This window comes from Bacillus rossius, chromosome 5 (genome assembly GCF_032445375.1).
Source record: "Bacillus rossius redtenbacheri isolate Brsri chromosome 5, Brsri_v3, whole genome shotgun sequence".
Taxonomy (NCBI): domain Eukaryota; kingdom Metazoa; phylum Arthropoda; class Insecta; order Phasmatodea; family Bacillidae; genus Bacillus; species Bacillus rossius.
The window spans coordinates 35,102,674-35,129,051 of record NC_086333.1 but is presented as its reverse complement, the minus strand read 5'-3'; the positions used below and the strand labels follow the sequence as shown (position 1 = coordinate 35,129,051).

The following is a 26,378-nucleotide window of genomic DNA, read 5'->3' as shown; positions in this document are numbered from 1 at the left end:
ATTCACGAGTTTCGAATTTTTTTCGAATCAAATTTGGGAATATTTATTAAAATAACATAGATCATTAAAATTTTTTAACATACCACCTTGTCACATAATTCACAGTTTAAATCAAGTAACTAAAATTAAAGTGAGACTATATTGAAGTGCACAACCAGATTCTCTAAAATTAAAAAAAAAATTAAAAATTATATGTCTATAGCACTAACATAAATCACTTCGCAAATCATTTCAAATCGTCATGGAGAAAGGTGAGTTCACCGACATGGTGCAGCAACAACAATTCTCTGTGGCTGGTAAATATGTTGCCTGCTGTAGAGAAAACTCTCTCACTTGCCACCTTATTTAGCATGTTTGACTTTCAAGGATAAAAATATTAATAAAAATTTCACAGCATAAGGAAGTGGTACAAAAATAAAAAACAAATTTACCATTTTTATTGTGTAAGCATTGCACATTTTATTCTAAAATCAAGTTTATAATTTAGGGGTGAGACCGTGGGTTCACTCTTAGCTGAGTTTTAAAATAAACAAACACCGTCGTATCACTGCGCCGCGTCAGCAAGTGATAGGCTGAATTAATCTTGCGCGCCAAGCACTAGTTGCAACACACAAACTTCAGTACAGTCTGTGCTAATAAAATAACGGAGAAGTAATATAACAGGAAGCACCGTAGCACTTTGTTCAGCGTAGGTGGTTCATTTGCGAAGAAAAAACTATGCACTTTACGCCTAATAGCCGTCTTTACAAAATCATCACAAGTTTTGATAACAGGATACTCAAGTTTCCTTTTCTTCCCCGGAGTTGTTAATGTCCCAGTGTCCTGTAATTCTTTCCTTGCACGAAGCACACTGCTCTTCGAAACACTCGTAAATTCCGCAGTTAAACTCGTGATATCGTTCACACAACAATCCGGATATTTGTCTAAAAATGTTTTAAAAACATTCAACACAATAGTTTTCTGTGCACTTTTCATAGGCTTTCCCGTTCTGTGCTTTACAAAACTCAGTCCGGCGTCAGCCATAACAAACCGTGCGCGCGCGAATCCGAAATACAGTTGTTGCGCCGGGCATCAACTGTACACACGGCGTCTGCTAACATAATAGTAAGTAAATACTTGCTGACACGTTAAACTGTATTGGATATTAATGGTGAAACGCTATAATGCTGTATAACAATTGTTATAAAAAGGGAGTGTAAAAATACTTACAAATGGTACGTAACCAAGGAACTATTTCTTGCGCACGAATAATGTGCGCAGCGGCCGGCAGCCAATGAAAATGTTTGTTTACAAGAGGCTTTGTTTATTCCAAAACTCAGGTAAATGTGAACGGATAATACTATTATGCAAAAAAAAAATGTAAAGTAATCCATAAAAACAAAACCTATTCATGGAAAGTACGTTTATTTAAAAAGTAGACTCTGTGAAAGCAAGCTAAATAATTTAAATTAATGAGTGATGCAATAAAACCATTTTATTCAACGTAAAAAAAAATAAACCCGTAACAAGAACGTGATTTGTAACTATACGCATAACGATCGTGCGGGTTAACTCGGTTCCTGACAGAGCGCGCGCGTGCATTCAGTCTGCGAGCTATCGATATCAATCTAAGACTACGTGCGCGCGCTCTATACGGTAATACAGGAATCAACACAACCAAACTGGCGCTGCCTACGTTTCTATAAGCGGTATAAAGAGACTCCCGAGACGTTAAAGATGAAGTTTTTAACTTTTAAAAACGTCTTTAAAACACGATTTACACATCAGATTACTTTGTAATAAGATTAATTAAGTTAGTAAGCAGTTTTATCAGAACGAACGGCGTAAACTGCGCAAAACAATAGGCGCATTGTAAACAACGGGAATTCATTGCATTACATCAAATGAAGTTAAAACGGGACAGAAATAAAATGGTTAAATAACGTGAAAACGTAAATAACGGTTACGTAAATAAGGGGTTTCGATGTATAATTTTTTGTAAGTGGAAGATGTAATCGCCCGTTTACATTTCTTTTAAAAATGGGAGAGGGGGATGTCATATTAGTGTACCCGGGCCAGATTTTCCAAGTCGAATTATTGTAAAATGAATTTGATTCGAAATTACGAATCGAATATCAAAAAATTCGAACTCGAATTCGGAAATTTCGAATATTCGCAGAACCCTAATGAGATGAACATCCCTCAATTTAACTCTCATTTTATTTGTCAAGACAGGTCTCAAGCAACTCGAAGTTTACTCTTTGGTTTTACCTAGAGTGGTTATATTTGCTCTTTCATGGTATGATGATATTCCTGAGACTTCTATCCATCAAAATTAATTTCCCTAGCATTTAAATAATTATAACTTTCTCATCCAAAACCTCTGACTGTAAATAAATGTGTGCGTGCATTCCAGTGCTTTTGCTTTCTTTTAGAAAAAACAAGAAGCTGAAAATAACAGTTTATGGTGAAATTTTGTTCCAAAAACTAATTAATAATGAAATTATTTTATACTTTGATAGAAAAACTTATCTTGCCGCAACTACCCACTAAAATCGTCGTTGAAATGCTATCAGCTTCCTAGGACTAGGCAATTCTTATTTTTTTGGTTAAGTAACAACATTCAAAATGTTTTTGCACATAACTATATGATATTTTATTTAATAGAAGTCCACCTAACAAAATAAATTCATATCTCTACAAAAAGTATATATTCCCAAGAAGCTACTAAAACAAACTTAGCTAAACTAGGTATATGAGTAATAAAATTAATTATGCATTTTTGGCGACCACACGACATTGAATTTGCTCTTCTGTGGTATCAATTGAATAGGATATGCAACGGCATAATGTAAAGAGTTAGTATCTAATTAATAAAATTATTCATTTTCATGCAAAAATCATTGAAAGTTAAATTTGCACGGACTGCTGGCTTAAAAATTGGAACAACCAAGTCTTTTAGATTCATTTGACGATGAGAGGTTGTACATTCTTAAGTATCCATTTGTTCAGAGGATATCAACTATTTACATTAATTTCTTACTAAAAAATTATCAGAATTTTTTTTATCAAGCTGCTAAATTACTGAATAAAAATTGGATAATATGCTGTCTAAAATTATTCGCTATTTTCATTTATCTGTGGCATCATCTCTTAATTACTTGTTATTCAAATCCAATCTAAAATTTGAACTAAAACTTTTAACAGAATTGAATTTTTTAAGTTAAAGTGTTATTTTCAGTTAGGCTGTACCTGCTTTACTTGAAAACTGAAATGAAATTTAAAACGAGCTAGATTCTAAAAGGTGAATTTGAGATCAAGAAAGTCACTCAGCAGTTTGTATAGGTTGAAAAAAAAATTTAAAACTGGATATCAATGTGGCATATATTGCAGGTCACCAAATATAAAAGTTAACTACTTTCTAAATATACTAATCGTTGTTCTGAAATATGTTACAAAATTTTAAAAACAAAACTGGTTTTTATGCTATTGCTATTTGTGCTATGCATGTATATACTCACATTGTGATACAAAAATGTTATGCTTTCCCAGAATTACACTCATATTTCCTGGAAAAATTTAAGATCTAACCAAAAACATCAATTTATTCAAAGGTGGCTTTTATTACCTAAACTAAAAAAAAAAAAAATACCCTATCTAATATTTTTTTTGATGAGAGATCTATTGCAAATCATAAAAATTAAAACTCTCTTAGATTATTTCTGAGTAAAGTTCTGTTGAGTGTAGTTCTGAATTTTCCAGTTCAAGGAAAGCACTTAACAAATGTGAAGTTCAGCTTCTAACTCGGGCAGTAGCAGTACTACTATGTACAGTTAAAGTATTAATTGATATCAAACAGCTCGTACACATCGAGGTCACTAAAGAAAAGAGGTGAAGTGAAGTGAATAGAGCAGTGACAGAGTGACATTTCATTGCCATGTCTGCCCCCCCCCCCCCTCCCATTTTCCAGTTACGGCTACCTGGATCTTGATTTCAATTCCCGGCCTATTCAAAGATTTTTCATTTGAAGAATGTTTTTTTTTCCAGAATAATAACTATGGAAAGCAATGGCAAAGCATCAATGTTATCCTTTCGCCTAGTACGCCTGTCATGACATGGCCATCTTCCCATGACGATATTGTGATCCAAACCAGCCTCCAGCCTCTCAACACATGGCCTGTTCAATCTGTAGACAAACTGATCTTGTTCAGCCACACACTGACAAAAAGGTACAGTTGTAGACAATTCAGAGTGTGACTTTACAGTGAGGTCTTGCTGTAAACTTATGGACATTACTATCACTTTAGTGCATAGGCATACCCGGGGGGGAGGAGTTTTGGTGGTTTGAACACCACCCTCCCCCCTAAATAAAAGTCAAGAAAATTGCTCATGTCATTCAAAGCTCACTTTCTGAAGTTTTGAACTGAGTGACAAGCGAGATAACATCACCCAAGCAGCCCAATCGGTAAGCAAACCTAAACAAAGTAGAATTGCAATGGTTGGTTCGTGATTAATCAGTCTCAGTTTATAATCAGTACAATTTAACTTTGATTATGTTTTAATTTTCCTTAACAGAATTGGGCATTGGTTAGCAGTAGTAATCGCAACACATCGACTTAATTTCGTACAAAACTCCACAAAACTGTTAAAACATGAAAAAACGGTACATGAAGTCAGGTACATTCATTTAAATATTGTACGTATAACACGAAGAAGGTTAGATTATCACGAGATGCGTAATTTTAAATGACGGTTACAAACATTGTAAAACTAAAACTTGAGTTTCCCGCCTTAGATGAAACGGACCACATTGAGTGAGACGCGATGTAAAGTTATGTTTCAGTCATTAGTTCAGTGGCCTCAGCTCAATGCGTAGGGGTTTATATTCTGTAGATCAGTCATTATTAGGTCATTAAGTGGAGCACAAACATTTTTTAACTTCTATGATCGACAGATTAAAATTTTGACCCTGTGATCATAAGTACATATTTTAACAAACATATTTAACATATTAATACATATTTATGTGTTAGTACGGTCCAGAGCCTATTTTTGGCTCACCAACGCTAAAAATCTTTCTAAATCGCGGTGCATGAAAGAGAAGTTACTGTTTTACTGCACTTCAACTGTTAGTCGTTAATGCCCTTACAGCCAAACTATGTATAAATTGTATGGTCTTGCCAACGTCAACTTAAGGATAAATTTGTGAAGTGCCAACTTAGATCCCTTAGGGTTAATTAATTATTTTGGCAACAGTAGTAATAGTACTTAACTTCTTTTATGTAATTTTTTTATTTTATTAGGGTTGTTTATGTATTTAAATATTGTAAACTAAATTAAGTGAATTGAAAGAAAAATTGTGTAAAAACTACAAACCTGTATTGGCCCAGGTTTAAAAAATTGAAATTCGCAGCTATTCTATTAATTTACTTAAGAAATGAATTTATTCACTGGAATAAAATCAAAGGTGGAAGAGATTTTTCTACTAAGTTAAGTATTATTCCAGTTTAATGTTTTTTTTATTCAGCTAGGTCAGCCAAGGATCACTTTGCTTATATAAACTAACCTAACTGAAATATCACCCATGTTCCCAAGTTCCCTGTTAATTGAATTTTTAATTTTTAGGTTCAGTATTTTTTTTTTATTTTTGAGTAAAAAACTAATAAGTAATCATATTTGTTGTTGTTGTAGGTCACATTGTACAATAAAATATGAGGGGAAAAAAATAGTTACCAATGAAAAGTCTATGGTCATTATAGTGGAAATTCATTTTTGCCAGTCTATGAAGTTGTTTTAAAAATCTGGACTGACCCCTCCCCCTTCCCCCCAAAAAAAAATTCTGAGTATGCCCATGTTTTGTGCATAGATTAGTGGTACTGATTCAATGTTATGAAAGCTGTAAATTTAGTAGGTGCTGTTTGAAAATTCATAAAAGATATTAATTAATCATGATTATATAATACCACTATTACTATCAACCAAAACCCTGACATAATAACAAAAACGAAACAAAACTAGACGACGCCCTGATGCATATGGAATGCTACCAGCCCATTGCAGCCATCCTCACACATGCACACACAAGCAGTGATCGACACTCTGACCCCGAGACACAAGGAACCGGTCATGGGGAAGGGTGTTGACGAGAGAGTACGAGCGCATGAACCCACAGAGTAGCTGGTGCGTGGTGACTGAACCTGCAGTCCAGAGCCAGAGCAAGGGCATATGCAGAGTCTCTTCTTGAGGACAGTGGCAATGAAAATTGTTGAAACAGGACTTGTCTCGGTGAAAAAACTGTGAAGTACTATTCAACCAAAACATAATGCAAGAATTGGTGTCTTGTTTGTTTGAAAATGAACTTTATTACCTTCAGCGATTTATAAAATTCATAGGCAATTTATGGAGAGTCCTTTTTCTTTTTTAGTCCCAAATGTTTCTTTCTTTCTTGTTTTATGGCTATTGACAAAGTGTTCTGATGGCCGACATTTTGCGTACTTTTGAAATGTACTCTGCATGAGACATGCGTGGAACGGGCAACTGCCGCTAGCACGAAGGCCTCTGGCGCGAGTAATGAGCAGGTCCCCACCAGACACTGTGCAAGTGTATTTGTTCTCAACTGGGTGGGTGTTACGCCACACCCTCTTCAGCTTTTCAATTTTTTGCTATAATTTCAATTACAATACATTTTTTTTTCCATTTCTGGCATGAATTGGCACAAATAATAAAAATATATTTTCAAGCATTTATTACAGTCTGGTATTTATTAAAAACTCACAGCTTACAATCGCTGGGAGGAATTATTACAAGCGCATGACTAAAACTGTCGTAATTATTACACCTGGCAACACACTTAGGTCTTATGTCATGCGAGAAGTCAAATTTTTACAGAAGCTGTACTGAAAACTGAAACATGCACTTTGTTTTCATGCACTTTGATGTTAATTCTAAGCATATAACATTAATGAAACTTTAAATATGCTCTAAGCACACAATAATTTATCCCTATTATAAAAAATCCACAAAAAAGGTTTTCAAAAAATCAACATAATTAGCTTCCCACACCTTTAAAACTTTTGTAGTGGAAACAGGTGCCAGCAAGGTGTCATCATCAATTGGTAAACTGCTTAGGTCCTTGTCTGGCCCCTCCAGGTCACCATTAACCTGCGGCAACAAGACAAAGCAACATCAGTAGTCACAAAAAAAATTCAGAGTGAAATTAAATTATTTGAGTCTTTGCAATAACAATGACAAAGCATACATAAGCAAATCTCTGGAAGCCACAGAGCCAAATTAGTTTGAGGTTCAATTTTTTCAAATGTGCAAAATAAAAACATTTAATAAAGCATATGAGTAGAATGCCTTTCAGATAGCCCTTTAACACTTGGGATTATTTCATTTACTCCATATAAAGGTTAACATAAAGCAAAGGTAACATGGTATGCAAACTAACAAGTTATTTTTATTTTAACAATAAGTGCCTTTATATTTTCAGATAAATATTTATTTTTCCTTAATCTCAGTTAATAAAACATATGGAACTAAATAATAACATATAAAATATAATCTATTTGAACTATTTTTTTCTTTATAAGTGAACATGTGACCACAACATGGAAATGCAGAGGATGATAACTTTTTTATGTAAAAATTTTAACTCTCAGTATATGGCATTTGATAGGAGTAATTTTGTGAATGGAACAGATGTCGACTTAACGGAAATGTGTAACCATGGTGCTGTCATCTGTGCAAGTCTCAGAAATCTCGAAAACATGGCGGACAAGTATGATTCATCCGTATAAATTGCTTTCATGAACATCACAGTATTTACACCATACATAGGTATTAAAAAAATAAAAGTAGTACAACTATACTTTAATACTTTATGTTATAATTTAAAGTCATAAAAATAAATAATGAGAACTTAAAAAATTCATTAGAATCCTGCCATTACAATCCTTACTAGAATTGAAATTTAGAGACGGTGCAGCATTCATCATACTGTAGAAAAACAACAAATTTAGAGTGTACATATATTCTATGCCATGAAAAATAAAAGAATTTCATAATGAAATTTTTACTGGTAAATCTTAAATTTAATCAGCTCAATAAGTTTAAGGTTTGTTTGTAGTAAGTATTTACAGAATGATTTCTACAAAGATGTTCTTCGTATTATAATATGTTTTAAAATGGTTCAGGTTTATATTTTGTTTTTAAGAACTAAACATAAAATTTTGTATCCAAGTTTCGTATTATAAGTGTGTTTGCATGAATTTGCTCGTTTCTGAGATTAGATGTTACACATCTCTGGAAATACTGAAAAACTTGCTCACATTTTTTTTTTTTTAATTTTTGATTAGCATCTTCACAACAGAGACAGAAACATGACAGAACAGGAATATTGGCAAAGGAAATTGGAATGGCCTATGATGAGGACTCATCCTAGCATTTGTGTGGAGCGATTTTGGGAAACCATGGAAAATAAATATCAGGACTACTGCTCCAGGATTCAAATCCGGAACTTCTGGAATCTGACAACTGTACTACTTACTCCATATGGAATTAATATAAGGGAATCAGGACTGCATGTAAAAATGAGACAACTTAATTTTCAAGGATATACATGTTTCAGTGCAGAAATCATTAATTGGATTACTATGTTAAAGGGCTCCTGACAATTTTTAAACAAATAGCTGAACCATGTTCATCATTTTAGCACACTGAACTTTAAGTTAAAAATTAACATCCTTCCTTAATAATAGGTAGATATTTTTTAGCTTTATTCTAAAGCCTGTTAGAAGTGAAAGTCATCTGGGTGATCTGAACACGTGACTGTGTATCAGAGAATGTCAGTTTTTTAGATTTCTGCTTATTCTTTTGTCTCATTCCACAATAAGCTATAAGACATTGATTAAAACATAATAAAATAAACTACACATTTAACCTTATCTGATTCATCCTTTAGCATGTTTTGTAATATTGTTTTCCACTGCAATATGATGTGATGCAATGTGATGCAATTCAGCCAATGATGCACATCACATGCATCGAAGCTCTGATTGGTTGAATCCAAATGGATCAAAACGCCACACTATTGTGAAACACGTTTCAGTAATTTTTCTGTCTTCATATTTAATATGGAAAAAAATTAAATTTAACATATACCATTCTCAATTCAAAGTTTAAGACTGAATAGAATCCACGTCACAAATGTAAACAAATTATAAACAACACACTTCACAAAGAAATTATAGACTTTTTAACAGTGTGTGCGGTAAAAAAAAATTACATCTGAGTAATCCATTTAAAATTAAAAACAAAATAATCACTAGTCACGAAGCTGCAAATGTGTCCTCCAGCTAGTAGTGTAGATTGTGATTCACAGGTGTTGACAGCACAGTCAGCTGACACAGCACGCAGCACATGTCAAACATATGGTGATGTTCCACACACACTGTAACCAGGCCACTACTGCTACTGTATGCTTGTGCACTTTACATAAACGTACTCCAAGGCAACATTTTGAAATTTCTGTTCATTTCACATATTGAATAACAGTGAGAAAAACACGAAGCATCAATGGTTGACTAAATATGTATGCAATCACATGAATTGTATACAGTTGATGCTCATTGGAGTTGGTATATCCGCTCATAACTGCTGTCTGTTTTGTCATCCGAGTGTTTAGTGTCCATCAGGGCTATTCATTTGGTTTATTCATTGGACCATTCAAAAGAAAAATTCACACTTCCTGAAGCATACATGTATGGAGATTATTGGTATATACTTGAGGCGGTAGGAAATTAAAAAAAAAATTGTGAGTGAGTCTTTCAGTACTTGCCAGTGATGTATAAACATTTAAACTCAGTAATGAGCAATTTCATGTGTTCTCATGTTGCAAATAATCTTATAACACAAAACTCAAAAGATGCCAGCGTGATAAATATACTCAAATTGACATTTCAACAACATATCTGGACGCAAATCACACGTGGTTCCGCACCCGCCACAAGAATTCACTGCTGGAGCAACTACATTGACTACTGAATTATTTTATTAGCAGAGCAAAAGGTTAAACTATAGGAATAATGAAAAAATACTAAAAAATACTAAACCCTGGCTTTGGACCTGACTTTCGACAATAAATTTTATTAAATTACTGCCCATATAAATTCACTAAACAGTTAATACTATAAAATTTCCGCTCATGTTAAACAACTATAAATATAAAAAAGTATTGAAAGCTAGTTGTATTACGATAAAATTTTATTTTTAATTCTTATGTGAATTCTTGGACGTTCTGTTTCTAATAAAAGGAATTAATTTTATTTTAAGTAACTAGTATGAACTAACTAACTAGTAAGAAATAAAACATCCAAAAGACTGAACTATGTATTCAATAATCTTGTTTGGAATGTGGGAAGCAAAGCCGCGACGCATATCAGGTACACGAGCGACCTGGCGACCTCGCACGGCCACTGACGTCACGGGTGCATACATTTGGGGATTAGGGCGGCCCGACCTCGCCACCCCCCTGCCCCCGTACCCTCCTGCATCGGCACTATCATCTATCCCTTAGTGGCCTGGGAATGCCACAGGCTTACAGAGGCCGCCGCGTGGAGTGGCGTGAATAACGCTTCACTATTCTGGATGCGTCAAGCGTCGGGTCGGCCCGGGATTACGCGAAATGTCACACACAACCACTCCAGTCTGACCCAGAAACACTGCCAATGGGTATAAAAGCGGCGACGCCGGCCTCCGCAGGAGTTCTAGCAGGAGAGTTGAGTGAAGTGCGAGTTCGGCGAGCGGCGCAGGCGCGGAGTGACGGTACCGTGCGAGTGTGACCGAGTGGCGTGAGACTGTATGTGAACAGGTGCGTGGTAAGGGGCGAACCACTGTTGAGCCTAGCTCCAGTGAGGAGTGCGAACTGTGGATTGGACAGATACTTAGTGATTTGTGAACAGACATTGTTGGTGATTTAATTAGTAATGTAAATATTAGTAATAAATAAAACTGTATAAAACTAATTGGGCTATCCTTATGAATCCGTTTCCCCATTCGGAACAATATTATAGCAATAAGATAAACAAATAAAATGTATTCGTATATATTTGCTTAAAACACAGTTTGTGTGATCTAGTAATCTGTTATTTAAAAAAAAAATTCCGCTCACGAGGTTTGCACCTCATCAAAAATTACCCCTAGACCTTATCAACTGCACATTCTACCACTGAGCTATCTAAACAATTGGATTCAAGGAAGGGAACTACATATTATAATAATTGTAATGCCAATTTTCTTATGTATTTTAATACTTCGGATTAATTTTAACTATGACTATTTTAGTTTACCAAAAATATTCTAGAGCAGTTTAAATATCATAAAGTTTCAATTGGCACATAAATATGTTTTTTTATGTACACTAATGTTTACTAAAGTGACTATTTACCGGTTTGTGTGTCTACACGTGGGTCCGCCATCTTTGTGTCACATTTCCGTTCATCCAATTCTGTTCCATTTTCACAAAATTACTCCTACTGAGAGCTAAAATGTTTACACATCAGAAACCTTAAAATAAACCATTCAATTTAGAGAAATTAATAATAGTATCCCTAATGTAAAGTGTAAATAAAATGATACTGCAACTGAACCTAGACTGAAGTTGAATAACAGCATCGTTTACAATCAGGACACAGACTCGCCTATATAATCATGCCCCTTGCTTCAATATACTTAACGGGAAATTCAAATTATATAAAAAGAAATAATTAAATCAGCAGGTCAAAGTGAGGGGTTTCTTTGGCCTTATATGTCCTGAAAGCCACCTATTGAAAAAGCCTTGTGGAGGGTGATGCATGTTGATGAAATTGTGTTTTGTAATGCCATAGAAATTTGAAACGAGTTATTTTTCCCCTGTGCTTCCAAGGCCAATCTTCACCTGCAGTAACACGAAATAAGACATTACAAACCAGGCACTGACCCTGACTGTGGTGATGGTGAGTAGGCTGTCCTCTTCCAGCCGTATGCTGCCACTCTGGTCTCTGTCGGGCCCCCGAAGATCAGGTGCCTGTGAAACACAGCCACTCCTGTTTCTGCTCGGTTCTATCACACACAGAGTGTACAATCAAACATCTATCCTACACAAAGAATTTTATACCCCTGAATTTTTTTTTTCCATTTTACAAAATACTATTTTATAATAAAGACTGAATATTTCCATGAAAGTCTAATAGGATATTAAATGTTTATTTTTCAAGTCGAACTTATTTATTTTAACAACTAAAAAATCAACTGTTGGTGCAGACATACATATCTGAATAACAATACCATACACTATAGGTAAACTGTTAATTATGATGCTTTTTCCTTAGGCTTGTATGGTTTACTCAAAGTTACCAAGTGGTGCCAAATGAACATTCAAAAAGCAGGTAAATAACTTTTGTTTCCTATTTGTCTCTCTTTTTCTGTCAAAGAATGTGAGATCTACCAGAAAATAGAATGAACTGCTAAATAGAAGCATCCAAAAAAGATAAGCAATATTACAGTTATGTACTGGGTTGCACAATATTATAATAAGTTTTGTTTCTATTAAACCACACGGAGGTTAAATAGCATTATTAAGAAAAAAAAAATTATTTTTGACAATTTTTTTTAATTTAAGTGTTTTGAGTGAATGAATACTCTCAACTCTGACATCAATGAAAAAGAAAGGAAATGATATCTTGAAAAAAAAAATTTAAAAAAAACTTTCCCCAGGGTTTTTAAACATCATGCCAAACAATTATCATCCAAGTTGCACTGAAACATCAAAAATTCTGGTAAAAGTTCCATATTACGTATCCAAGTACATACCTTCATGCTAAATGTTGGTCCTATATACATTGATCCTGTAGTACATGTTGCATACTGTTTTTATTTAATATGTCGAAAGATCCTGGACTTAATAAAAACTTGTGATATACAATGAATTATGATCATAAGTTGGATATGAGAGAAAAAAATTCCTACAAGAACTGACATAATTTGTTTGCATTGGGATATTCAAGTTTTTGTTTGGCCAGGATCTTCCGACAGGATGAACTTGGATACGTGACACAGAAAATTACCAAAACGCCAGAGCTTTAGTTCCATAAGCAAAATGCAACTTATTTTGCTCTACTGTAGAAAGTGTGTAAGGGATTTGGAGGGGAATTTTTATTGAACTGGAAGCAGGGACTATGGTGTAATAAACATGTGTACATGGATTTTTTTTTTAATTGTTAACTAAACCCTAATCATTAGATTTTTCACTGACTAAAGTTTTCTAATTACACTGAAGCTAAATTGAAAAAAAAAAATTACCCATTACTGCAAAGAAAATACTGTTTAAACGATTTTACAGTATTTTAAGAATAGCTAACATAACCTAACCAACTGTTGAAAATGGTGAACCAGTAAATTGTTATCGGCAATAAAGATATTTTGTGTCGTAGGTATAGTTGTAGCTACCGAGTTGGTAGCACTGCTTTAGTTTGGAGAGTTAGTAAATGGAGGAAAAGGAGTGTGGAAGAAATGACTGTTATTATGTGAATAAAAGGATATGGTTATCAGCATCATGGCGTGTCGTTTTTTTTGTGAAATACTAACAACAGGTTATGGGCCCAGAATGCTTATAACAGTCATGAGTGATCTTCGCACCAGAGATGTTTAAATTGTGTAGGCCGGCAACGTGTTTCTCTGCAGAGTGGTAATGGCGGCGTGGGAAGCTTCTGTGGAGTAGCGGTACCGGGGTGTGGTACACATTCAGTCGCTTTCGTCGTCAACAATTTATCGTCGGTGCTTGTTGACTCCGGAAAAATGGAGCAGCTAGGGATGAATACTGTAGGAGCGATAAAGTTGGAGGGGCAGAAGAATTGGAACGTGTGGAAGTTCCAGGTGTCGGTGTTGTTGCGGGGAAAGAATCTTTTTTCAGTTGTGGATGGAACAGACATTAAACCGGAAAAAGATCAAGGTGAGTGGCAAAAAAAAGATGCAAAGGCTCAGAGTATTATTGTAATGCGTTTGAGTGAGGATGCAATGATGCACATACTTACTTGCTCCACTGCAAACGAGATGTGGAGGAAGCTTCTTAGTGTGTATGAGCAGCAGTCGAGTATAAGTGTACACTTACTGCAGCAACGTTTTTTTCAGTTTAAGTATGAGCAGGGTTCTGACATGTCTACATATTTGTCAAAAATACAAGAATTGTGTCACTTGCTTAAACAGGCAGGAGAAGAAGTGTCGGAACAGTTCACGATTACAAAAATATTAATGTCATTGCCAGAGAGATTTGATCACTTTGTGACAGCATGGGAATCTGTAGAAACTAGTAAACAAAAACTTGATGACCTGGTGGCACGACTACTAGTGGAAGAAGAGAGGTTAAAGTCTAAAATCAAGGATGAGGATGTGGCTATGGTGGCAGGATCATATAAAGGGAACACTGTCAAGAAGACAGGGGGATTAAAGTGTTTCAAGTGTGGATTCTTGGGACATGTGGCAAACCAATGCAGAGAGGATAAAGACTTACGAAAGTGTTTTGAATGTGGCAAGAAAGGACATCTGAAGTTTCAGAGCAAGCAAAGGTATAGGCCTAAACATGAAAATGCCTTTGTAATGTCAGAAAGTGTATTGCGTAGTGTAAGTGATTTGGAGGACCATAAAAGATCCACCTCTTGGATCATGGACAGTGGAGCAAGTGAACATATGACATTCGAACGTGGCCTCCTCATGAACTTTACACCAGTATCGAATAAATGTGTTCTCGTTGGTGATGGACGTAGTCTTCAGGTGCAAGGTATCGGACAAGTTAATGTGAAAGTCTACAATGGACAGAATTATGTGCAAAGTACCTTGAACCATGTATTGTGGGTCCCTGAGCTGAAAATGAACCTATTCTCAGTATCAAGTGCAATTGAAAAGGGTCATACTGTTAAAATGGCTGGCGATCATTGCTATGTATATAAAGACAGCCAGATTCGTGCGGTGGCAAATAAGGAGGGAAATTTGTACATTCTGGACGTAATCATGGAACAAGACTGCTTAGTGGTGGTACGCTCGTTGAGAGAGTGGCATGAAAGTTTATGTCATCAAAACCTGGACTATGTGAAAAGTGTCTTGAATCAAAACAATATTAAGTACTCAGACAACAGTGAGTCATGTGAAGCATGTCTGGAGGGAAAAATGAAGAAATTACCATTTGGTGAAAGCAAACAACACACTGATGCTCCATTGCAATTGGTACATGCTGATGTGTGTGGACCAATGGAGGTAGAGTCTGTGGGAGGGTCTCGATACTTTCTGCTACTGAAAGATGACTATTCAAATTACCGGCAAGTGTACTTTCTCAAGAGTAAATCTGAGGTGTCCCAGAAGCTGAAATACTACATACAGTTTTCGGAAAAAGCTACAGGTCTGCCTGTGAAAGTGCTTAGAAGTGATAATGGGAGAGAATTTGTGAATCAGGAAGTGAAAGCGCTGCTTGAGGACCATGGGATACAACACCAGACAACAATACCTTATACACCAGAGCAAAATGGAAGAGCAGAACGGGACATTCGCACCTTAGTGGAAGCTGCTAGGTCAATGCTCAGTGGGAAAGGGCTTAACAAACAGCTATGGGCAGAGGCAGTAAATACAGCTGTGTATGTGTTAAATAGGACCTCAAAGGCTCGAGAAAATAATAAGACACCATATCAAGTCTGGGAAAGGAAAAATGTTGATTTGACAAAACTAATTCATGTGTTTGGAACAGAGGTATTTGTCCATATACCGAAAGAAAAGAGACTGAAGTGGGACCCAAAAGGAGAGAAAGGTGTTTTTGTTGGTTACGAAGATTCCAAAGGGTATCGAATTTACTTCAAAGACAAGAAGAAAGTTGAAATAAAAAGGGATGTGGTGTTTGTGAGACTAAAGGGACGTGAAACAAGGACTGAAACTGAAGTAGAAGACATTGAAATGATTGGCTTAGACCTGACTCAAGAAGATGAACAAATAAAATCAAATTCCAGTACTGATGAGGAAGACGTACAAAGTGAAAGAATGTCTTCTCCCTTTAAAGGTTTTGAGGATGCAGTGACTGAAGGAGACCAAAGAAAGGGGAGACCAGTTGAAGTGTCAAGCAGAGAAACCTCCAAAGATAAGCCACCTAAAACAGCAAGTGGACGGAGTGTAAGAAAGCCAGCGTGGTGCTCAGAGTACGATCTAGGACTCGTAGCAACTGATGCGGTACCGAAGAGTTACAAAGAGGCAATGAATAGGGAAGACTCACAATGTTGGAAGGAGGCAATTAAGGCCGAGCTTCAGCAGTTACATGAAAACAACACTTGGACGACCTTACCACAGGTGCCAGAAGGAAAAGAAGTAGTTAGTTCAAAATGGGTGTTCACAAAAAAGGGGACTGAAACTGGGGAAACTAAATACAAGGCAAGACTAGTGGCAAGAGGTTTCGAGCAAGAATGTGATGTGTATAACTTGTACGCTCCTGTGGCAAAACTTAAAACTTTCAGAGTGTTTATGAGTGTGGCCACCAAACTGAACTTACCAGTACAGCAAATGGATGTATGCAGTGCATTCCTGAACAGTGAAATTGATGAGGAACTCTATTTGAAATTACCAGAGGGTGTAAATTCAGAGTATCCTGTTGGTAAACTAAATAAGTCTATTTATGGCCTTAAAAATGCTCCCAAATTGTGGAACTCTAAATTTGATAAAGTAATGTCATCACTGGGTTTTGTACGTTCTGACAAAGATGCATGTGTTTATTCTAAATGTAAAGGCAACACCAAAACGTTTTTGTTGGTGTATGTTGATGATATTGTCACGGCGCGTTTTTCCGCGGTTGTTTTATTTGATGTTTTAGTTTTTTCACTTCAGTTAGATAGAAGGTTTTGGCAGTAATTTGGGTTGGCTTGTTAAATTTTATGTTAGGGCTGTTGCGTTCAGGTAGTGGCCGCCCGGAAGTGGGATGCGCAGGGCATTGCCCGCTGCGCTTCACGCGGCTATCACGTGATCGGGGCGTGCTGCGGGCGCAGCCTGGTCGGCGTTGCGACCGCTGGTTGCCAGGCGCGGGGCATACGGTGGCGCTGGCCAGGCTCGCTTCTGCTGCGCCCGCGGGAATGTTGGTAGGCGCGGGGAGTGGCGTAAGCGGGAGTTGCTGGCGTAGCGCGCCCTCCTTCGCGTGGGGGCTACGTCCTGTACGGACGGCAGTGAGGAGTTTTGGGGAGTCGTCGACAGGAGCTCGAGGAGGAAGGACGTGACTGGTGGCGAGGGAGGAGGACCCTCGAACTGGTCACCAAGATGTAGATTTTCCAGTTAAGTAATCTTCATTTTTATCATGTAGTTGTAGACTTTTTATCCGTAAGTTGGTATTTGTGACCGCCGTGACTCTAGTTATTCTTCCGTTAATTTTAAGTTTAAGTATACTGGTTCATTTTTAGGAGTAATGGCTAGAGGCCTGACTTAAAATTGCATTTCAGATTGTAAATTTAATTGTAAATTCATTTGCCAGTAATCGCTTTAGAAATCAAAGTTAAGGGGCTAGCAGGCCTCAGTTAATCAGTCCATCCTACGTGAGAACATTTGTCGGACATTTGTGCGAAAGACTGTGAAAGATTTTAAAAGATTCGTTGAAAGCCTTTATTTTGAATAAACATAATTGTAGTCCTCAACTTGCAGTTTTAAGTTCTTATTTTAATCTTAATTTCCTTTCCCAGGCTATCGTCTAAGTTTATCAAGTAATTTGTTATAAAGGTTCTTAGTCAGATATTTGAGGTGTCATTTAATTAGAGGCTTTCCTTGTAATCCACAGTTCTGAAAGATCCCCGGTACAGCTCTAGTTTACGTCCCTTGGTTTTTATTGTGCAGGCTTCCCTGATGCCTGGTGTTTTCACGCAATCTCAGGGTGGTGGAGGCTTTAATAGTGTATTTATTGTCGTTTTGTGAGTTAGAGTAAGACGCAGTCATCTCATCTCGTATCACTCCATTTCATTCATTTCATTTCATCACATTTCATTATCATTTTCACACACCCACATTTCATCATTCCATTTTACCATCACCATTTTATCATTTCATTTCATCTATTTTTTTTTTTTTTTTTTTCACCGCTACATTTGGTGGAGGCGCCGGGTATGTGTATCGCCGTTGGGTTTGTTCGTGCCGTGACGAATGAATTACCGTGTTTATTCGTTGCGCAATGATCGCCAGACGTTCACATAACCAGTGGTATAGGAACTGTGGATCATTGAAATTTTATTTTGCTTTGTGTTGAGTGCAAAATCCTATTAGTTTTATTTATTTCAATTTGTAATTATTTGGTTATCAGTTTTTTTATAGGCTTTTATAGTCAGGTTTGAGTCCTGAAAGTTTGCGGTACGAGAAACGAAGTTTTATGAATGGAACGGAACTATGTGAATTGTCAGAAAGGAGACGAAAAAGAGAAAACTTTTTTTTTATTGAACATAGAAAGATGAAAACCTCTTAGGGAATATAAGTTACGTTGTTTTAATGTGTATTTTTATTATGAAGTAATAATGGTTATGTCACGTGATGACTTAGAATTTTTTATTTAAAGTTTTCCGGACAAGGTTGTGGTATGTTGTACCAGTGTTTTGTCAGATAACTATGAGAGCCACGGGTTGTTGGTTATTGAGTTTAATGGTTAAAGTTTGGCGGTTTAAGGAATAACTACAGTACGGCAGTAGTTGGTCACTTAGGTTAAGTAATTACGTGTGTCAAGTGTGCAAGGTAATCAGTGTTCAGTAAAGTTATTAAAGTAATTTATTTAATTTGTTTTTAAAGGCGTACCATAATTTTGAGTCGAGGTAGATAATTGTGGGGTGTTTATTGGTACGGCACCCGGTAATTTCGGTACGTAATAGAGACGTGGAATTAATTTTTTTTTGTTGTTTTTGATGTTGATTGAGTTGTAATAATTTGTTGATCAAGGAAGAGTTTTTTTTTTGTTATGTTTGAGAAGTTTAGATGCGTGATAGTTTGGATGTTTACAGTTGTAAGATTTTTTTTATTAAGACCTGATTTGCCTTGTACCTTGGACATGGTTAGTTTTAAGTGTTTTCCCCTTGATGTACCTTGTTTAAATTATTTTTAAATTATAGGAATTTTATGTTGCTGGGACGAGTGGTGCTAGCTAATATTTGTTTTAATTTTTTTTTTGTTTTTAATTAATGCCGCACAAAAAAAAATTAAATTAAGATTAAAGAAACTCTAATGAGGCCTTCGGTTAAGATTTGTTTAGCGGAGATTGGAGAGCCCACATTGGCAGCAGATGGCAACGGGAAGGCGCTGTCTAGGCAAGTGACGAGAAGCAGATGTGTCGCGAGGACAGCTGGCTTCGTAGAAAATTAAAGGTGAAAGTATTCGTTAAGTTTTTTTTTTTAGATTTACAATGCGATTAATTATTTTCTTTTTCAGCTCTGAAAGTGTTTGAAATATGTGTAAAAATTGGAGAAAACCTTGAGAATGGAAGGCAGAGAAATGTTTTGAATTTTCTGGAAGTAGGGAGTTTGAAGACTCCTTGGTCCTAACCTGGTGCATAGAGTTCCAAAAGGTTGCTGTAAATCCGGGAGCCTTACAGAGGCAGGCGGTCGGCGTGTTTATAAGAAAGGGGTTGAGTGAGAGCTCCTTGGGACTGACTGTGGGTCAGTGCCCTAAAGTATGTTAGTGTAACCAGTGCGGGGGAAGCCTGGTAGTAGTATAAATTTTGTTTAGGGGTCAAATTAAGTAATTTGTTTCCCCTTGGAACTACATCATGTTAATTACCAAGGTAGGTTGGATAACTATGGTCTAAATTTGTGATAAAGGTTGTTATTGTTACATTTTAGTATAATTTTATTTTGGATAATTTTAATTGTGAGATAATTTGATTTTTTTTTGTATTGTGAGTCTTTTTTTTTTGTTCTGGTCGATCTTGGTGATGGCTCTGGTTAGTTAGGAGATGTTGGGTTAGCGAAATTTTTGTTGTGTTGATACTGATGCCTGAGAAAATGGAGAGTTACTATAGACCCGAGAGGGATGGTCTGTAGAGCAAGGGTTAGAGTCCCTTTGTCGTTAAAGGGTTCGCAGGGTAGGCGACCTTTAAGTGAATGTTGAATGAGCCCGGGGAACGTTGTGTCCTTTTGGAGTAGCATTGGCTACCAATGTAAGAGGCACGGAAGGGTAGACGTGGTTGGCCAGGAATAGGCACCACAGGGATGATTTGCCTAGCAAATCCAGCCGCAGGAGACTTAATTTTTTTTTGGGTTAGAGTCCCACAAGGAGTATACACAGGAGGTGTATGGTAGGCATCAATTGGCTTTTGTTTACAAGTGGATGTTGGGAGCATGGAGCTCATGGGGATGAAAGTTGTAGTTTTCTGTTTGGAGTAATTAGTAACCAGGTGCCAGAGATCATGCCAACTACTAATTTAAGTTTTTTTTTACTAAATTTTCTAATAATCATTTTAAGTGATTATTAATTTTTTTTTTTTATCGTGAGTACTGGGTGAGAGTACTGGTGTATGAGCAAGGCTCAACACTGTTAAGTGACTAAAGTTGAAGTCTGAGGGTAACACCTAGGTAGAGGTGGCCTCAGTTATGAAAATTAAGTGAAGGAGACAGGAATTAATGAGGGCAGAGAGAAAGCCCGCGAGAATTTGTGTGTTTGACTGAGATTTTTTTTGTACACAAGCAGGTATTTGACTTTTTTTTTAATTATTCTGTTGTGGTTCCTAGAGATAGACTGGTGTCTATTCTAGTGAAACTGTTTGTGGTTTTCAATAACAAGTAAAGTCAGGCTATAGACCTACACTAAATGATTTAAAGTAAGTTTTGTGGATGGAATTTTGTTGTTATTGAATCAGAGACAAGGCATGTCATTTTCATTATAAGTGAATGTTAAAAGGGAAAAAGTTTTGTTACAGGTACATCATGGTGGAGCTGTGTTTGTGAGATATTTATGTGTTGTTTTGAGGACTACATTTTAGTTTTAAATTTGTTTATGGTTTCAGGATACTGGCTCATTTGGTTTGGTAAAGGAAATAGGCGGATATTTTCTTGAGTTAATGTGATAATTAAATTTTTATTTCAGGAAACATGATGTTAGCTTGGAAAGAAAGCATTGTTAATTGTTACTAACATTCTCTCTCAGATATTGTTTTTTTTTTTTAAGACATGTTATGGTATTTGTGTTACCTAGGAGGTATTTATTTATGTTTCCTGGGTTTTAAGTATTTGCTGTAATTTTTTTTGTAGTAGTTGTTGATTTCTTGACAGTATTACGATTGATATTGGTCCTGAGATTATGTTATTTGTTTATTTATTTTTTTGAATCAATAATCAAAGTGCTTAAGTTATTTTGCCCCAGAAAGAAAAGTTTATTGTTGTGAATACTCAGTTAAAATTTCATTGGTAAAAAGTTTATTTATTTTTATGTCCTGTTGTTTTGTTTTGATGTTTTGTGCCAAGTTTTATCGAGAAATTTAACATGTGTGAGGTGTTACTTAGATTTTATGTGTTTGTTTTGAAGAAAGTGAGAGCGGCGGGAGCTATTTTATTTGGAGATGACTTGGTTTGTTTTGGTATTTTTGCTTTAGATGTGAATGTCAAGCTGATGCAGAGATTGGAGGTCTGAAATTTTTATTTTATTTTGAAGCATGATTTTAAATAATTTGTATGATTCAGTTTAAGTACATTTTGTTGGTGTTTTCTTGGGTCGTTTATGTCTGGATATGAGTTCAGATGTGTACCGAGTGTCAGGTTAATGTAAGTTATTTAATTTAATTATTTAATTTTAGTATGATTGATTATTTTATTATGTGAGAGTTTGTTGGCTTACTGTTGTGTTTTAGGTCGAGTGGAGTATTAGGCGTTTATTTCTAAGTTAAAGTTAGTTTATTTTATTTGTTAAGGGAGGGAGATTAGGAGGGAGTACCTACCTATCTGCCCCTTTCTCCTCCCTTGGTGCTCGGACATTGTGGGTTGGTGTGTGTGGCATCGTGTTGGGGAAAGAAGTAACAGACTTTCCAGTGTGGAGATCGACGATTGGTGTTCTGCGTTGGTGTTTTGCTGGACACTGGTATGAAGTGCCATGGTGTAGATGTGGATGGACTTCCTATATGTGAGGTCAGATGCGACTTCACTGGGGAAGCGACCACTGGACTGTGCGCCCTCAGTTGAGCATGTGAAGGGGACACATTATCACTGATGGTCCAACTGTTTGGACGGTCTGGGATGCTGGATTCCTGGTTGAACCGAGAGGCGTCGGGTTCTCGCCTCTTGACCCACCATCACAACCAGTTGAGTTCTCCCCAGAGCTGTTCGAAGAGACGAAGAGGATCATGTTTGCAGAAGAGTCGTGTGCCACCACCTACTGATGGAGTCCTGGCATGTTAACCTTAGTGGATGCTGGACTGTTCTAGTGATGTGGATGACCAACCTGGCCAGTTGTCAGACCCTCACTTCAGCACATCCTTTCCTTTAGTTCATCCTGTACTGTGTCTAGTGTGCCTTAATTTTGTCCTAGTTATAAGGTACTCTCTATAGTTTTGTTGAGGGAGGGAAAGTTTTGTTAATTTATTGGGAAGGTTTGATTACTTGAGTGATACGGTACTCATCTGTCTCAGAGACCAGAGTTGATTTTTATAAATTATACTTGGAGTTAATCTTTTGCAATGTTAAATGAGTGTGGATAATGATTGTCTTTTATGTTTACATTGTGGGTAGGAGATACAGTTCGGTCGATCTCCTACGCCTTTGTTGTTTTGTACTTGGTTGAATGTTAATGCTGTTAAATTGTTCCTAGGTTTGCTCCTTCCGCTGCTCATGGTGTTGGGATCCGGGAGTGCCATGGCGTCTGGTGATGGAAGCTGCGTCTGCTGTTTGGGGGCCCTGTGCTGTGATGTTTGGCTGGACATTCGGTGATCGCCTCCCCAACTTCAGCGCGCTTTAAGACATCATTCGTCAAGACACTGCTTGTGATCATGTAGCAGATAAGATTGATTTTTTCTTACTCTCACACACATGTAACGAATTAAAAGAAATACCGAAGTGAATGAAATGAACAAAATTACACCTTAAGACTGTTATCTTTGTGATGAAATTAGAACCAAAATTGTGTGTAACTTTGTTGGACCTAAGGTTGTTTAAGTTTTCATATTCGATTATTGTAAGAGACTGCTGGTTCCTTACGTTGATGGTAAATTTTGGATTTAGGGCACTCCTTAGTGGGTTTCTGACATTTGTGAGGTCACAAATCTACTAAGCGGGGGAATATGTCACGGCGCGTTTTTCCGCGGTTGTTTTATTTGATGTTTTAGTTTTTTCACTTCAGTTAGATAGAAGGTTTTGGCAGTAATTTGGGTTGGCTTGTTAAATTTTATGTTAGGGCTGTTGCGTTCAGGTAGTGGCCGCCCGGAAGTGGGATGCGCAGGGCATTGCCCGCTGCGCTTCACGCGGCTATCACGTGATCGGGGCGTGCTGCGGGCGCAGCCTGGTCGGCGTTGCGACCGCTGGTTGCCAGGCGCGGGGCATACGGTGGCGCTGGCCAGGCTCGCTTCTGCTGCGCCCGCGGGAATGTTGGTAGGCGCGGGGAGTGGCGTAAGCGGGAGTTGCTGGCGTAGCGCGCCCTCCTTCGCGTGGGGGCTACGTCCTGTACGGACGGCAGTGAGGAGTTTTGGGGAGTCGTCGACAGGAGCTCGAGGAGGAAGGACGTGACTGGTGGCGAGGGAGGAGGACCCTCGAACTGGTCACCAAGATGTAGATTTTCCAGTTAAGTAATCTTCATTTTTATCATGTAGTTGTAGACTTTTTATCCGTAAGTTGGTAGTTGTGACCGCCGTGACTCTAGTTATTCTTCCGTTAATTTTAAGTTTAAGTATACTGGTTCATTTTTAGGAGTAATGGCTAGAGGCCTGACTTAAAATTGCATTTCAGATTGTAAATTTAATTGTAAATTCATTTGCCAGTAATCGCTTTAGAAATCAAAGTTAAGGGGCTAGCAGGCCTCAGTTAATCAGTCCATCCTACGTGAGAACATTTGTCGGACATTTGTGCGAAAGACTGTGAAAGATTTTAAAAGATTCGTTGAAAGCCTTTATTTTGAATAAACATAATTGTAGTCCTCAACTTGCAGTTTTAAGTTCTTATTTTAATCTTAATTTCCTTTCCCAGGCTATCGTCTAAGTTTATCAAGTAATTTGTTATAAAGGTTCTTAGTCAGATATTTGAGGTGTCATTTAATTAGAGGCTTTCCTTGTAATCCACAGTTCTGAAAGATCCCCGGTACAGCTCTAGTTTACGTCCCTTGGTTTTTATTGTGCAGGCTTCCCTGATGCCTGGTGTTTTCACGCAATCTCAGGGTGGTGGAGGCTTTAATAGTGTATTTATTGTCGTTTTGTGAGTTAGAGTAAGACGCAGTCATCTCATCTCGTATCACTCCATTTCATTCATTTCATTTCATCACATTTCATTATCATTTTCACACACCCACATTTCATCATTCCATTTTACCATCACCATTTTATCATTTCATTTCATCTATTTTTTTTTTTTTTTTTTCACCGCTACAATATTCTATATTTTGGAAATTGTAAAAATGAGCTCAGTCATCTTAGAGATGCACTATGTAACACCTTCAAAATGAAAGAGCTGGGTTGTGTAAAAAGGTTTCTAGGTATTGATGTCGAGCAGGATTTAGCTAGTAATCGTACAACCATAAGTCAGAAACAGTATCTGCAGAACTTACTTGAGTTATATGGTATGTCAGAATGCAAACCTTTGTCCTTGCCCATCGACAGAAACTTCAAGTTTGAGTTATTGAAAAAGGAATGCTCAGAAAATGAGGAAATAGAGTCAAAGTGTAGAAAATTAGTTGGATCCTTAATGTATGCTGCAATGGGATCAAGACCTGATTTGTGTGCTGTTGTTACAATCTTAAGTAGATATCAGAACTGTGCAAGCACTTTACTTTACAAACTTTTTACAAACTTCTGCAAAATGTTCTTAGATATGTCAAGGGTACTTTAAATATGTGTTTAAATTACTATGGAAACAGGAATGATGATGTAGTAGGCTATGTGGACAGTGACTGGGGAGGCAGTGATGACTGTAAGTCTACAACTGGTTGTTGCTTTAAGGTTTTTGGCTGTACTGTTATCTGGTTTTCAAAAAAACAACAATCAGTGGCTCTGTCATCCACTGAAGCAGAATTTGTTGCTCTTAGTCAAGCTGCCAGTGAGGCTTGTTGGTTAAAAGACTTGTTGCATGATTTTAAAATAGAAGTTGGTCCCATCAGTCTGTTAGAGGATAATCAGTCTACTATAAAGCTGGCACATATGGCCACTGACAACTCTAGAGTCAAACATCTAAAGATTAAGAAGTGTTTTGTAAAAGAGAAACTGTTTGAAAACATCATTAGGTTGGACTATGTTAATACCAGTGACCAACTAGGTGATATTTTTACTAAGCCTCTTGGTGGTGTACTGTTTGACAAATTTAGGAAAAGATTGTTTGTTTCATAAAAATATTTTATTGAGGGGAGGTGTTATCGGCAATAAAGATATTTTGTGTCGTAGGTATAGTTGTAGCTACCGAGTTGGTAGCACTGCTTTAGTTTGGAGAGTTAGTAAATGGAGGAAAAGGAGTGTGGAAGAAATGACTGTTATTATGTGAATAAAAGGATATGGTTATCAGCATCATGGCGTGTCGTTTTTTTTGTGAAATACTAACAACATAAATAACTTAAAATACTGTCACAATGTCATTTAACAGATTGATCAAGTAAATTGTGAGGAGCTCAAAAAAACCATTTTCTGAATTTTACTTTTATGGTTGCACAAGAACCCCAAGAATCTAGAAAATTACTGATGTAGCTTTATTTAAACAAATGTGCAATGATTTTAAAACATTACTTTTCATAGTTATTTTATATAATAGACACACACACAACAACAAAATTGAGGTAACTCAAGTACGGCTTACTTATCTTGTGCTCAAGTAGGCAACTACAGAAATACATTGTTAATTTCACAATTACAATTTTTTGATGACAAGGTCACTTACCTCTTTGGTATGAAATATAACTTTCGATAGGTTTTGGCAAAGATAAAGTGTCCATATGCAGCCCAAAATACTCAATGATATGTTGATGTAGTGATCGACATAGTCCATGATCCGAAAAGCCTGTGGACATAAACATTACTACAATCTTGTATGCTTTAAAGTGTAACATTACATTACTATCATCAGCCAAGCAAAGTGTTAACAAAATGCAAAATAAACATTAAAATTAAGATGTTAAAAACCTACTGAGTGCTATACAGATAAGAATCCCATACAAGGATAATTCGAAAAACACCTCAGTTTATGCACGTGTAATAAGTGAGCAGA

At 36.7% G+C, this 26,378-nt stretch overlaps 1 protein-coding gene across 1 annotated transcript in view; it reads right to left on the bottom strand.

The window, feature by feature from the left end:
• Positions 1–26,378, bottom strand: part of LOC134531696 (metal cation symporter ZIP14-like) — a 133,129-nt gene that overhangs the window by 8,279 nt on the left and 98,472 nt on the right. The window contains exons 4-6 of the mRNA XM_063367507.1: positions 26,052–26,171; positions 11,957–12,043; positions 7,042–7,140 (exon numbers count right to left, since the gene is read on the bottom strand). Coding sequence (XP_063223577.1) covers positions 7,042–7,140; positions 11,957–12,043; positions 26,052–26,171 — 306 coding nt within the window. The remainder of the gene's footprint in view (positions 1–7,041; positions 7,141–11,956; positions 12,044–26,051; positions 26,172–26,378) is intronic.